Source organism: Aspergillus tubingensis, assembly GCF_013340325.1.
Source record: "Aspergillus tubingensis WU-2223L DNA, scaffold_11, whole genome shotgun sequence".
In the NCBI taxonomy this organism is placed as follows: domain Eukaryota; kingdom Fungi; phylum Ascomycota; class Eurotiomycetes; order Eurotiales; family Aspergillaceae; genus Aspergillus; species Aspergillus tubingensis.
In genome coordinates, this window is record NW_023336285.1 from 676,537 (window position 1) to 690,138 (window position 13,602).

Genomic DNA, 13,602 nt, shown 5'->3' on the forward strand with positions numbered 1-13,602 from the left:
AGCAAGCGGGTCAAGTAAATCATGCCGGGTACCATCGGCGTAGTTAACGGAACCGGCCCACCTCAAGGTTGAGTCATTCCTTCTAGACACCACCCAAAGCACTCTTCAATAGCTTTAGCGTGTTACATACTTAATCTGAGCCCATATAGCATTGTGACACTCTTATCCTCGCTTCAGACCACCCTTCTTCTTGCCAACAATTATCTACTCCAATCACACAATATGTCTATACCTGGCGGCCGGGACGAGCAGCAGCCCGTCATATGCGTTTTGTAGGTCAATCCCAAAACCGAAACCACCCGACCTAAAATCTATAACCAGCTATCTAATCTACTAATCCCATCCAGTTGCGGCGCCCAACCGGGCAATTCACCCGAGTACATAGCCGCCGCTCGCGCGCTCGCGCATGAACTGCACGCCGCCAACGCAAAACTAGTCTACGGAGGCGGAACAAAAGGCCTAATGGGCGAGGTGGCAAAGACTCTAGTATCACTATCTGGGCCATCTGCAGTGCATGGCTTCATACCCGAGGCACTGGTAGCACACTATCCTGATGCGAACGTCGGCCGCCAGGCCGAAGGCAAAGCCCAGGAGGATGGGAAACAACCCGAGCGAATGCTTGCCCCAGGGTCTTCACCAGCCGAGGGCGAATACGGGAGAATCACTATCGTGGACAGCATGCACGAGCGAAAACAAAAAATGGCAGAGGAAGTTCTTGCCGGTGGTCCTGGGTCAGGGTTTGTAGCCCTTCCGGGCGGTTATGGGACCCTTGAGGAGGTCGCTGAGGTTGTTACGTGGAATCAACTGGGGATTCATGATAGAGGGATTGTTTTGTTGAATGTTAATGGGTTTTGGGATGGGCTTGTGACTTGGATTGAAATGGCTGCTCAGCGGGGGTTTGTTGGACAGGCGAATAAGGGTATTATGGTGGAGTGTAAGGAGGTGGAGGAGGTTATTGGGGCGCTTAAGGCGTATAAGCCGAGTGGTGGGAGGTTGAACCTTTCTTGGGGGAGTAAGTGAGGATGAAGCGAGGGGGGATGGGCGGTATTTCGAGGGCTGGAGAATAAAGTTAGATTTCGGGGTCTTCCGACAGTTGCCGGCTGCCGGCCAATTAATTCATCGTGTGCTAATTTCATTATCAATGAGCATGCCCAGGTTTTTGATTTTACCATAGCTTTGTGCGAGGCTTCGGTGTGCGCAATTGAAAAGAACATAGTTATTCCGTTAGGCTAGTATCACAAATGCCTTCTAAATTGGATGGCTGCCATATTTCGCCTCTTCCTTCATCCCAAGTCCCCCAAGTTCCTTCAGAATTGCTGCTTTAATATCATCAGAAGCCCAACAGATATCAACGGCATTCCGTTGTAGCTGAACGAACTCCACATCAGTGAAATCACCCAGTACACGAAGCAGGTAGAGACTGTTATTCAGCCAAATATCTTCCATGTATGACGGGTCATCACTGCCAATCGCTATTTTGATGCCAGCGTTGAACAACGTGCGAACCCGATCAATAATCTGAGCCTCTCCAGAGTAGCACAGATAACCCCACGGACAAATCGTCATTCCAAGGTCCTTTTCTTTGACCCTCTGAAGAAGAAAAGAATCGTCGGCGGCATGTAACCCATGATCAATCCTGTCCGCTCCGCTTCCTCCCAGCTGGTCAACCACTTGGCCAATATTCCTCAGTGTATCCTTGTCGCCGACGTCGCAATGGCAGGTTATCTTGAAGCCGTCTTTGCGAGCGCGGAGAAATACATCTTCAAAAAGCAATGGCGGACGGTCCACCTCCAGAGAGTCCAATCCGATTCCAACGATCATGTCGCGATATGGTAGTGCCTGGAGATAATGCTCCATAGCAGATTCCGGGGACATGTCTCGCAACATGCACATGACCCATTGAGAGTGGACCTAGAACAATTCTCAGCGAGAGATCATATGATAGTATATGAAGGATCCAAGCGACCTACCCCAAGATCCCGAACAGCCTCACTCTGAGCCCTCTTAAACCCATCCATCATCGTCCTAAAAGGAACACCTCTTCGCGTATGACCCTGCGGGTCAAAGAACGGCTCACAGTAACGGACATTCATGGAAGCAGCCTTCCTAAAGTAATTCATTGCCAGGCGATAAAAGTCCTCTTCATCCTGGAGGACACTGAAACCACCGTAATACAGTTCAAAGAATCGCTGCATTCCACCATCTACACCCCCTGCATCCAGGTCATTGAGGAGCTCATACGTACCCTTCAGCTCCGACAAACTCTCGCAAGGCTGCTGGGTATTGATATTGATAACTGACTCTCCGCGCCGTTGCGCGAGCTCCCACCGGAGTTCGGGCGTCATTGTGCCCTCGATATGGACATGCATTTCGATTTTGGGCATGTCTTTGATGAAGTTGTCATTGTGCTGGTGGATTGCGCTTCGATATTCTCGCAGAGTTTGGTTTGATAGAATGGATGTGTTTGAGGCCATGATAGATAGAGCGGAAGATAAGACTCCGGTTGTTGACTTGGAATTGGGAAGCAAATGGATTGAACGTCGTTCATCTATCTTTTAAAGCTTGAGCAATAATCCTCTTGATAGCGTGTCAAATCGATCGGACGCCTGAGAAGCGGGGTTTCTGCCAACTAGCAATGATTGGGCGCGGGGTTACGATGTAATACTACCACTGAGTAGTCGATTGTCATGTCTGACTGCAGATTGATTGGAGCGTCCCGAAAACCTTGCATCTTCTTCGAAATACTACCGATGTCCCCGTACCTTATCTCCATCCAACCTGGCCACCAATTGTAATTTTGAGATAGGCTTAGCCTTCCGTCCCATGGTTTATGTGCTCTGCAGATTTTGATAATCAGATATATCTTGAGTGAGTTAGTGCAACATAATTATTGGTTTAGTACTATATTAAAAGATAATGGATAATAGGAAGTACATTCCTCTAAAATTCTGGATCGCAGCCAGCTTGTACTTTACCCTAATGTTTGAGTATGTCCCAAATCCGAGAGATTCTTACACTATTATTATATCGTAGTATCTTTCTATTTCTATCTATATTCAGCGCATGTTCCTTTACTGATTCCTCTTCTAAGGAAGGATGCAAATTCGCCTAGATCATATCGAGTCACCAACTCCCAATCCCATTCATATACCCCAGTCATCATCCACATATCGCTATACTATACACTAAGCCCCCTCGAATACATCGCAAACCATCAAATCAAAATCACAAATATTATTACTCAATAAATCACATAACCCCATAAATCATAGCTCATTATACTCCCTTACAAAACAGAAAATACATACACCATCCCATCCCATCCCATCCCCAATCCTCCAACCCAGCCACTCCAGTCCAAATATAAAACTAAGAAAGATACACCTTCGTCGGCCTCCTCACAGACGACCCCCCACCATGTCCCGACGGATGCTTCTCCAGATAATAAACCGTGGGACTACTATGGCGCCGTCTTCTTCTCCGCGTTGTCGAGGTAGCCAAGTTCGCCTCGCCGTAGTCCGACCCCCCGCTTGAACTAGACCCTGATAGGGAACACAGATGCCAAAGCCATAGGATGAGTAAGGTGCCTGCGATGGTGCCGAGGACGATGCCTGCGATGCCTCCGCCGGAGATGGTGTTGGGGCAGTCGGGGTCGGCGCGGGCGGAAAGGAGATTATTGGTGTTGATGTTTCTTTGATGGAGGGGAAGTGGGGGTATTATTGGGGCCTGGGGTTGTGTTAGTGATTATTTGATGGTGGTTGTAGATGTTGGATAGAGTGGTGGTTGGTTCGGATGAGACCCGCTTTTTTTTTTATCTTATGGCTGGGATGTTGGGGTTCGTTCATCCATGGATGAGGAGTGGGTGGTACGTACCATTGTTATTAGATTAATGGATTACGGTCAATTATATTGAAGGAGAAAAGAAATGATAGGAATTCGATGGGTATATTCACTGAATCGACTTAATTGAGGGCGACATCCAAAATATAACAATTAGTCGCATCTTTCTACAGTGTGCGGGAATCTCTATCCGTTGACGTCAACCACACGTCTTTGTCCCGACGATGCCAAACGAAGCAGCGATTGTCCGTTTCCACCACGGCCCGGATTTCTTGTTCTTGATTTTTGATTCAGATACGACGCGTGGAACTCTGCCAATGACTGTCCGTGGAAGAGTCAATTGGGTTTGATGTGCCTTGTGTTGAGGGTGCGGGGTATGGCTATCATTGGTGAGGGTTTGTCGGCGTCATTGTTGCAATTCTTGGTTTGGAAGCTTGCGGAAGTAGTTGCCGGTTGGGAAATTATGGGACTACTGTTTAGTAGAACGAAGTAACCGAGGTATAAGTGATTGCTCAAGTCACAGTGTGCATGTGCATTGGTCACTCTTAGTGGCTACTGACTAGAACTGGGTAACTAGCTTGCGCCGCATGTCCTTCATATGCTCCGATGTCCTGGCGAGGGAGGCACACTGCCAGTATCCCAGGCTGTCATGTCTGCGCCCAGCTCAAACTCAATGGTACCACCCTGGGTCATGACATCCTCGTGCTCGAACCAGTTCTTCGTCCAGGCTTGTCCGTTGATTTTCACGCTTCGCACATAGTAGCCCTTGTTTAATCCGTTCGCGATGATACGGAGTGTCTGGTTGCCATTGACGGTGATGTTAAGGTCTGGAAACCAGGGCGAAGCGAGAAGATACACTGGTTGTGTGACGACAGGATAGATACCCAACATCTGCCACAGGAGCCACGAGTTCATCGCCCCGGCGTCACTGTTTCCTGGGACCCCGTAGGCTTCATCCCGGAAGCTATTTGACTTTAGTTACTGTGGATAGCAGAGGATATTAGCTCACTTACTACTGATAACCCAGATTCCGCGACTTTTCCACGCTTTTGGCTTGCTTGTTGATGTAGTTGTATAAGTACGGAGTCGCAAAGTCAGGCTCGTTCCTTTCAAACTGTTCAGTCATCACCCATATGGCTATATATCAGACTACCTACCCAATGTTTATGATTGTCGTAATACCTGCCCCATTTGCTCCAAGGTTCTGGACTGACATGTTCGGCTCAAACTAGAATATGTTAGCTGTACGCCTACCCAGAGTTGTCACCTGGGTGAGTACCATCATATCCAGTCGGGATTCAAATGTATCTGCACCACCCATAAAGTCGATCAGGGTTTCCATGTCATGCGGTAGCACAAATGAGTATTCTAGAACATTATACTTGTCAGACCAATTCATGAATTGCGAATGGCGACCTACCCCAAGGAACGCCCTCATACGTATATGCGAGCCATTCACATCCGTAGCAGTAACGAGGATCATAGCCACTGTTGTTAAACGAGCCGTTCGATAATTTGGGCGCCAAAAAGCCACTGAAGTTCAGACTCTGCACATCCGGATTCCAGATATGTTGCCACCCAGCAGACCGATTCAAATACTTTTCTTGATCGCTAGGCTCTTCCCCTGCGGCCACTTGGCTGACCGCAAAATCGTTGAGACTATACTCCACGGTTCTAGAAATGCAGCGCGTATTGCGATCTTCCGAGACATATCCCAGCTCTAACCAGTCACCCAGTGCCCCACGGCCTTCCTTTGTACTTGCGGAAAGATCAGTAGCGTCCCAAGTGTTGTATGGAATGACCTCCGCATTAGTCTTCATTGCTGCATATCCATCCGTCCAATTAATTGCGCCTCGCAGACCCTTCACATAAGCATCTGCTAGCATGTTGTCCGCATCAGAGCCGCCTTGAACCAGCCCGTTCCAGTTCCCTGAGCGGCCATCTGGTAGGAACCCCTGATGTCTAAGGATAGATTAGCGTTTTGATATGTCATTTTCGTCTTGAACTGCTTTATCACCTACCTCCAAATGTCGATAAGCCCCCGGATCATGGACTCATAGTAGGTGGGCTGATAGACGTGATAGAAGCTGACTGTGCAGCGGAATATATCCCCTAAGCATAGTCAGTGCCACTCTCCAGTTGCTGTGCAAAACCTTTCACTACTGACAAAGCGTGTAGAAGTCATCCCAAAAAGGTTCATCTGACTGCCACAGAGGGTTTTCACCGGTGCGGTCGGATGGCATCAAGTGGATAAAGTAGAGAGAACTATAAAGTAGTCGCACATTTGTCATATTCGCCGTGCTGTCGAGAGATACTTGAGTCTTGCTGAATACATCCTGGTTCCATTCGTCAACAGCAGATTGCACGGTATCGTTCAGTGTCCAAGAAGGAATTTCCGATGTGATGTATGAGCGAGCCTTGTCTGTGGAGATGAAAGATATACCAACTCGAGAGCTGATCTGTGTATCTGCTTCAGCATCCCAGCTGAAGAGCGCCCCGATACGGTCATTCATAGGGCCTGATGTCGCTTTATCGGTGGTGTTGCCATATGTTGGTTGAGGTATGCCTCCATTTGCCAGGTTCTGATAACGTGGCATCGGATCTGTGTTAATGCCGGTAAATGTACGAGCATTCGTCGGTGCGGTAGAGAACTCGCCGTAGAAATAAATGGTAAAAGGTGCGCCTTGAAGCCCCATTAGAATGCATGCGCGGCGCTACGGAGTGAAGTGCGAACCATTGTTCCAGCCACCGACGTATGTTCCATAACCGGTATATGCTTTTCCATTATCTTCAAGATTTATCTCGCCACCGACGTAAAACTGCCCATTAGAATCGCCGGGTGACCCGGGAAGATACTTTAGTCATGTTAGCTTCTTCCATATATTCTGAGTGTGGAGAGTCATACGTGGGATATATCAACCAAAACGTGTTTCTCTCCTTCAGGGAAAGAATACTGAATGATACCAGCATGTCGGCTAGCCGAAAGTTCGATCTGTACACCATTCTGAAGCAAGGTCCTGAAATACCCCACACTTGCGGAGTCGTTCCCAACCTATTTCTGTGAGCTGGGACAAATGAATGTCAAGGACAGGCAGTTTCATACCCTGGGCTGGCTATAAGTAAGGTTATCTAACAGATTTACCGGCGACTCTACAGAGGTAAGAGGCATCTGTGGTATAAGACCATATTTGGGGGCACCTCCGGTGCCGCTCTCATGCATCATGGCTAGTAGATGGAGATTAGGCACAAATTCCAAGTATGCGAAGCAGTCCTAAGAGAATATAAACATACTGACTGCGGTGACATTGCCATCAGGTGTCCAGCCACCGTTTAGAACAGCGAGACTCCAATTTGCGGCTGTTGTATCGATTCCCACCTTTACTACTCCAAAGGGTCGAGCACCACCAACGAAGATATCACCCCCGCCGTAACCCTGACCGGGAGTTGGTCCTTCCGATCCCATGAAAGGATTAACATATTGAGAATAATCCACTTGAGTGGCGGAAATAAGCTCTAACACTCCAACGACAAGAAGAAGCAACAGCTGGTTTGGAACGCGCATGTTTGCAGCTCGCATGGTAAGGCATGAACAGAGGACGCTTCGAGAGATTGACAAAGTGAGGGGGAAAGCTTATAAACAAGAGATCTTCCTGGTTATTTAGATTCATGGAAATCTGCCATTTCCCCGCGGGGATGATCAGTGCGGAGTCGGCTGCAGCTCATCCCTGGCAGGAATAATTCCACGACACATTGCATAGCGACTGCAGGAATGCTGTTTATAGTTTGTTGGCTTGTGACCCTCTCGCTGCCACACTAGGGCCCCCGCATACTTATCAATGCTTTGACAGTCTCTAATCCTCGCATTCTTCGTTTTCTCCTTTTCTTCTTCACGCGGACGCCTGTAATTGTGGTAGACGTGTTTCCCAGGTAAGTCCCCATGAGTGCCACCCAAGGTCCCATTGATGTATCCGGGAGGTAACAAGATCAGGCCATAGTGAAATCATGCCAAACGAGGTACAGCCTGGGGCTTTAAATGTACCAACAATGGATAGCGTGTCATTGCAAAGTACGGCTAAAGTCAGTGGTTAAAGAGGGGAAGGCATGACCCCACGTGGGAAGGGGACGTGTTTGTACATTCAACAAACATGAAAGCCATCAGTCATTGGATCCATGACACTCTTTGGATACCATTCAGTCTTTACATCGTCAATACCTCAGTGAAAAAACGAGTGGGTGAAACGAAGAAGAAGGATATCTGGTAGGGCTTCGTGCACAATTACTAAGCGGCACGGTCGGACTATTCGGAGTCCAGATCAATTGAGTCGAACCATCTTCATCCACTCCCCCCTGTTTGTACGTCAAGGTGACAGAATGACAATAGCATCATGTTTCAGTGCTCGCAGTGCAACAAATGTTATCAGCGAAAGAGCCACTTGCTTCGACATGAATCAACACGTTAGGCTCCTGAACATCATGCCTTCTCAGGTACGCGGAACCTGCTGACAACCCGACAGATACCGGCGCCTCCCATTCAAGCTGCCCTTTCTGCAATAAATCCTTCTTGAAGAAGTGCGTAAACCCCGCGATACTCTGAATGAAGCCACTCTAATCTGATGCACGTCAAGGGAGGTTGCACGGAGGCATAGTAAGATATGTGCCAAAAAGCACAACCAGCCTCCTCCGGCAGCAGCTAAACCCGGAAGGAAGAAGCAGTCCTGTGACGAATGCTTCTTTGCGAAGACAGCCTGCGACAGGGCATCACCATGCTCTCGTTGCCAATCCCTTGGGAAACAATGTTCCTTTGGGGCCCAGACCCCTTCAACAGATAACACTTACTCAATGTCTCCATCGCCCTCGCCATCTCTCTCGCAGACTCCGCAAAGAAGAAACGACCCATTTTTCTTCCTAGCACACTTCACTGATCCCTCTATTAAGCAAGACAAACTTGCAATTGCAGAAACAGCCAAATCCTCTACTAGAAGGCATCTTGACTCGGCATACTTCCAACAGGAAGAACCACTCTTGCCCCACGACTCCTTGTCGGCTTACATGCCAGGCTTTTCAGGTGCTGATCTGTTCCTTCAGCCCTTTTTTACCCCAACTGGGCATCTTTCTATGGAGTTCATGCCTGAAAGTGCATTATCTTCTACGATTTCCCACAGGCTCGGTGAGATGATGATGATTCTGGTCGAGACTTTGAATTCTATGGGCCAGGGCCAACAAACCCAGCTCGAAATGGCCGAACTGAACTCGCTTTTCACGACCTCCAACCTTTCGGTGTTTATCTCGGCTTACTTCCAGTCTCTTCATTGGCATCTTCCAATTGTACATTTTCCGACATTCGATCCTGCAAAGATCTCGAACCCTCTTCTCCTGGCAATATTCTTGGCTGGAGCAACATATGCTACCTCGCAAGATGGCCCAGTATTTTCAAGTATAGTACTGGACGTAGCTGAGGAGTATATCTTCCGTCAGTTGGCTAATCTATCATCAAACCCTCACCCTACCAGCGCTCCCTATCTCCTACCTTCATTGGAAGTTATCCAGGGAGCTTTGATCATCGAGATGCTTCAGTTTGGGCAGGGAGAAACGGGTACAAGACGACGCATTCGTATAATTAGACATCCATGTGTCATTTCCACAGTACGATCGTTGGGGATTCTTCAGTTCAAGCGAAGTATGACACCCGATATGTGTAACGATGAGACATGGAGAGCAATGATAGCCGAGGAAGTTTGTATAAGGTAGGACCCTACCTGTTGAGCATCAATATTGGGCACTTCTCACCAATCTTCAGAATCGCCTGTTGGGCCTTTCTCGCGGATGGATTCCTCACAGTTTGTTTCAACAATCACCCTGCATTGTCGATATTCGAGATGGACTGTCAATTCCCTTGGAGTTCCGCTCTATTTGAAGCTGAAAATGCATCATCTTTCAACGAGATCGCCGCTTCTTATACGGCGGGGCGCCCGCTACCTTCGTTAAGGGAGTTTATTACGCGTCTGCTTGATGACAATGCAACGGAAGACCTGATTCAATGGAGTCGCTCACTAGTTGGCGAACATCTGTTGATCCTGATATATGGTTTGTATAACCGTCCCCATGCAACACAATCGAGCTAATCATGCCCCTAGCAATGCACTCTCTCGCGTTTCAGGCGAGAACTGGCTTGTTCGGGTGGATATCCACGAACTCGATCAAACGGGCCGCCGAAAATTGGCGAAACATTTGGGACTCCGTCTCCAGCAGTGTAGGTAAAGAAGGTATTCACCACTTGGGGTACCCTAAGCATGCTGAAGAGCTCTGGTGGCTATTGACTGCTACGCTTGATCGCGCCAGTGGGCGGAACGTGAACTTCCGATACCTGGACAACGCCGCAACCGACGACCTAGAAAGCTTGAACAACTTCATCCGGAATATCAAAGGTCCCAATAGGACATAGTTCATATGTTCTGTCTAATAATATGTACAGGCGAGGGGCTTCTCTATCCATTATTAACATTAATATTACAAGGTTGGGCTCAATGACCGGCTTTCCCGACCGGCGGTATGGACTCTAGTCATCGGAGCAGTGCTGCGCCCCTGTAGGCGAGCGATCTTATGCGCGTGCATCCTACTGACTCTTGACGATCTTGAACTCGTCGCCGCGGGCTTTCCGATAGGTTCCTCCAACACGATCCCAGAACGTTGTGAACTGCCCATAGTTATAATTGAAGTACAGGTGGTGCAGGGTGTGGCATTCGGGGCCATTGATGATAGCAGAATGAGAAAGGCAATCGGCGTCGTCTGGATGCGATTAGCGGGAGACACCCAACCAAAGGGAGGCACTTACGGATCAAAACCGTCCACAGTGTGACGAAAACAAACAAGCCCAGATATGCACCCTTCTGCAATGGGAACAGTATCGGATAGACGTGGTACGGGAGACTCTGCGCCCACCCGTCCAATGGGTTGAACGCGAAACTCGCATAAGGTGTCGGCACGAGCCACTTGTGATGTCTCTTGTGCAACCACCGATATACCAAAGGGTGATGCTCCGCTCTATGAATCCAATAAATGCCGGAATCTGTGAATGCCACGAACAGAGGGTACTGGAGCCAGTTGTACGCAGGGAACGGAGCTTCACTGGCGAAATCGTACAGCTTAGACCACCCGCGAATCTCTGCTAGGAAGAACGGGACCGTGAGGATAGCCATTATCGGGATGGAGAACAGGGCTTGCTCGATTTCCAGACGGACTTGATTCTTCAGGAATCGTGGATGTTTGAGCAAGGTCTTGTCCCACCATGTGTGGTAGAAGATGGTGCTGCCGATGAAGTATATGGCTAAACCGAAGAGCCTAGTTATGTAACGAATGTGCTGTCAGCTGGACCATGCTCGATTGACTTCAGGGAAGAGCATGAACAATATTACCATGTGATGAACAACAATGAGGTAGCTTGTCTCGGCAGGTCATCGCGCTTCCAGCGACTGGCGGTCGCCCATTGAGAGGGTTGAAGAGGGTAGTAACGGCCAACATGTTGGTTCAGAAAGAACGAAGTATCGAAGTCCGAGGTACTATTCCCACCTGGCAGGACTGACGCGTACACTCTATCGAGGACGAACGTGTCGAGAACATCGAGCACGACATCCATCGCGGGTGAAGGTGTGTAGTATAACCCGGGGATATCGTTAGGGCTGTTTAGGGTATTGTGGTTGCGCCCAGAAAATGCGACTGCTGCTTGGGATGAAAGAAAAGAAAATTTGCGATCGATTGTTCATACAACTCCGTACTAGATATCACACGCAGAAGCTACTACTGTGTTGATTGTTACCCCGGTCATCTTATATACGCGGCGAATCCCTACCACGGGATATACCTACCACGGGGTAAACCTACACGGGGGCGATTCCCTACTAACAAAATACACTGGCGACACGGGCTATCCCTACCAACACCGACATGATCCCACCACGGGAGTGGGAGATCCATTTCCCCCGGCGAGACCGATTCCGGGGGCACGTGGGAATTGGTCCATCTTAAGAAACAAATTATATCATACGATTACCAGATCAGCCACTAATGCTTAATTCAAAGTCTTATTGACTGAAGATTAGTAAACTGCGATGGATGGAATAAAATCATGCCAATTGCAGATGCATCGGACAAATTAACCGAGTTGGGGTTGGTTCCGACGGCCGGGCAGCCGCACAGCGAGACAATCGAAAAATCCCACCAAAAGCAAGTCGGGCCAGCCAAACCTCGAGTCCATCCATTCCGTTGCTCTCATTCTATCCCCTCGTTCTGCTTCCCTCCCTCTCCTCCTCCACCCACCCACGCCTTCCCCTCTTCTTCCCCCGACTCATCCATTCTCCTTAACTCCGTCAAGATGGGTGTCACCTTCGACAAGTGCGAGACCCGCCCGGCCAACATTGACGCCATCCTCAATGGCCTCGACCGCTACAACCCCGAGACCACCACTGTCTTCCAGGACTATGTCGCCCAGCAGTGCGAGGACCGCACCTTCGACTGCTACGCCAACCTGGCCTTGCTGAAGCTGTGAGTTCATGCGCCTCTCTGTCCAAACCAAAATACATTCAGCCGAAACAAAAAGAGCTCCGACGCGGGGAACCTATCTGGTTTTATGTGATGAAGAATCTTATATCATTATCACGTTTCCTATTACCTGACACCCTACTTTGGGGGATGTCGAGACTCAATTCTCCTGAAACAAAACCATTCATTCGACCTTATATTCTGTCGCATATACATCATACTCTACAGAGATGCTAACCCCTTCACGCCCTCTGGCAGGTACCAGTTCAACCCCCACCTTCTCCAGGCGGAGACCGTCACCAACGTCCTCGTCAAGGCCCTGACTGTCTTCCCCTCTCCCGCTTTCTCCCTCTGCCTTGCTCTCCTCCCCGCCCACACTCAGCCCTTCCAGGCCTCCGACGCTGAGGCCCAGGCCGCCGCCCAGACCTCCGACTTCGTCGAGTCGATCCAGAAGCTCGCCCGTCTCTCCACCCTCCTTGAGTCTGCTCAGTACACCCAGTTCTGGTCCACCCTGAATTCGGACGACCTGTACGCCGACCTTGTTGCCGACGTTGCCGGCTTCGAGGAGCTCGTGCGCATCCGCATTGCCGTTGAGGTCGGCAAGACCTTCCGTGAGATCCCTGCCGAGGTTCTGGAGCAGTGGCTCGACCTGCGCAGCCGCGAGGCTCTCGAGAAGTTCGTCGCCGAGGTCTGCAGCTGGGAGGTTGACAAGTCCGGCGCCAACACCGTGATCAAGGTGCCCACCAACAAGGAGAACGAGGCCCGCAGCGAGGTCAAGAGCGAGCGTGTCGGTGTTGACATGTTCGGCCGTGTCATCCGCCGGGGTTTCGAGCAGGCTGCATGAGCGGATCTCAACGATAAATAGATATCCGCATCGCAACGCAGCCTTTCTCGTTCTAGATTCCCTTTCTATTCTTGCTAATATCTTGCCTCGAACGAAGATCAGACCTTCCTTCAGGTCTCGATCTCGGTCTGTCTTGTTTGGAAGAATGACCACCCGAAAAGAAAAGTTTCAAAAGAAGAACACGGGACGAAGTGTCTGCTTCGGATACCCCCCATGACACGAGCTCGGAGCCTCTTATAACATAACCAAAAAAGATGATGATGACGGGGATAGACCAGCATGGGAGAGGGTTGGGAAGTCCGGACCTGGCGCAATTGGCGTTTCGAGTTTTGCTTCTGCATGACTAGGTTGTGTTTTATCATCATCATCATCTTTTTCTCTCT

General features: G+C 49.4%; 6 protein-coding genes across 6 annotated transcripts; 3 read left to right on the forward strand and 3 right to left on the reverse strand.

Annotated features, from left to right (window-relative positions):
* Window positions 1-222: 222 nt before the first annotated feature.
* Window positions 223-1,020, forward strand: AtWU_09570 (LOG family protein; the record flags this gene model as incomplete). The annotated part of the gene is made up of 2 exons (XM_035504676.1): window positions 223-272; window positions 348-1,020. 2 exons carry the CDS (start codon window positions 223-225, stop codon window positions 1,018-1,020), a joined length of 723 nt encoding a protein of 240 aa, XP_035360569.1.
* Window positions 1,021-1,248: 228 nt separating this feature from the next.
* Window positions 1,249-2,474, reverse strand: AtWU_09571 (adenosine deaminase family protein; the record flags this gene model as incomplete). The annotated part of the gene is made up of 2 exons (XM_035504677.1): window positions 1,249-1,911; window positions 1,971-2,474. The coding sequence occupies 2 exons, from the start codon at window positions 2,472-2,474 to the stop codon at window positions 1,249-1,251; spliced, it is 1,167 nt and encodes a 388-aa protein (XP_035360570.1).
* Window positions 2,475-4,434: 1,960 nt separating this feature from the next.
* AtWU_09572 (uncharacterized protein) lies at window positions 4,435-7,402 on the reverse strand (the record flags this gene model as incomplete). The annotated part of the gene is made up of 11 exons (XM_035504678.1): window positions 4,435-4,804; window positions 4,854-4,946; window positions 4,998-5,068; window positions 5,120-5,208; window positions 5,261-5,802; window positions 5,862-5,952; window positions 6,008-6,523; window positions 6,575-6,695; window positions 6,746-6,892; window positions 6,944-7,065; window positions 7,132-7,402. 11 exons carry the CDS (start codon window positions 7,400-7,402, stop codon window positions 4,435-4,437), a joined length of 2,433 nt encoding a protein of 810 aa, XP_035360571.1.
* An 823-nt stretch (window positions 7,403-8,225) lies between these two features.
* Window positions 8,226-10,282, forward strand: AtWU_09573 (uncharacterized protein; the record flags this gene model as incomplete). The annotated part of the gene is made up of 5 exons (XM_035504679.1): window positions 8,226-8,295; window positions 8,355-8,409; window positions 8,466-9,584; window positions 9,638-9,924; window positions 9,975-10,282. The coding sequence occupies 5 exons, from the start codon at window positions 8,226-8,228 to the stop codon at window positions 10,280-10,282; spliced, it is 1,839 nt and encodes a 612-aa protein (XP_035360572.1).
* Window positions 10,283-10,453: 171 nt separating this feature from the next.
* On the reverse strand, window positions 10,454-11,473 carry AtWU_09574 (sterol desaturase family protein; the record flags this gene model as incomplete). Its single annotated transcript, XM_035504680.1, has 3 exons — window positions 10,454-10,626; window positions 10,673-11,178; window positions 11,253-11,473. The coding sequence occupies 3 exons, from the start codon at window positions 11,471-11,473 to the stop codon at window positions 10,454-10,456; spliced, it is 900 nt and encodes a 299-aa protein (XP_035360573.1).
* Window positions 11,474-12,208: 735 nt separating this feature from the next.
* AtWU_09575 (CSN8/PSMD8/EIF3K family protein) lies at window positions 12,209-13,219 on the forward strand (the record flags this gene model as incomplete). Its single annotated transcript, XM_035504681.1, has 2 exons — window positions 12,209-12,378; window positions 12,634-13,219. The coding sequence occupies 2 exons, from the start codon at window positions 12,209-12,211 to the stop codon at window positions 13,217-13,219; spliced, it is 756 nt and encodes a 251-aa protein (XP_035360574.1).
* Window positions 13,220-13,602: the final 383 nt, after the last annotated feature.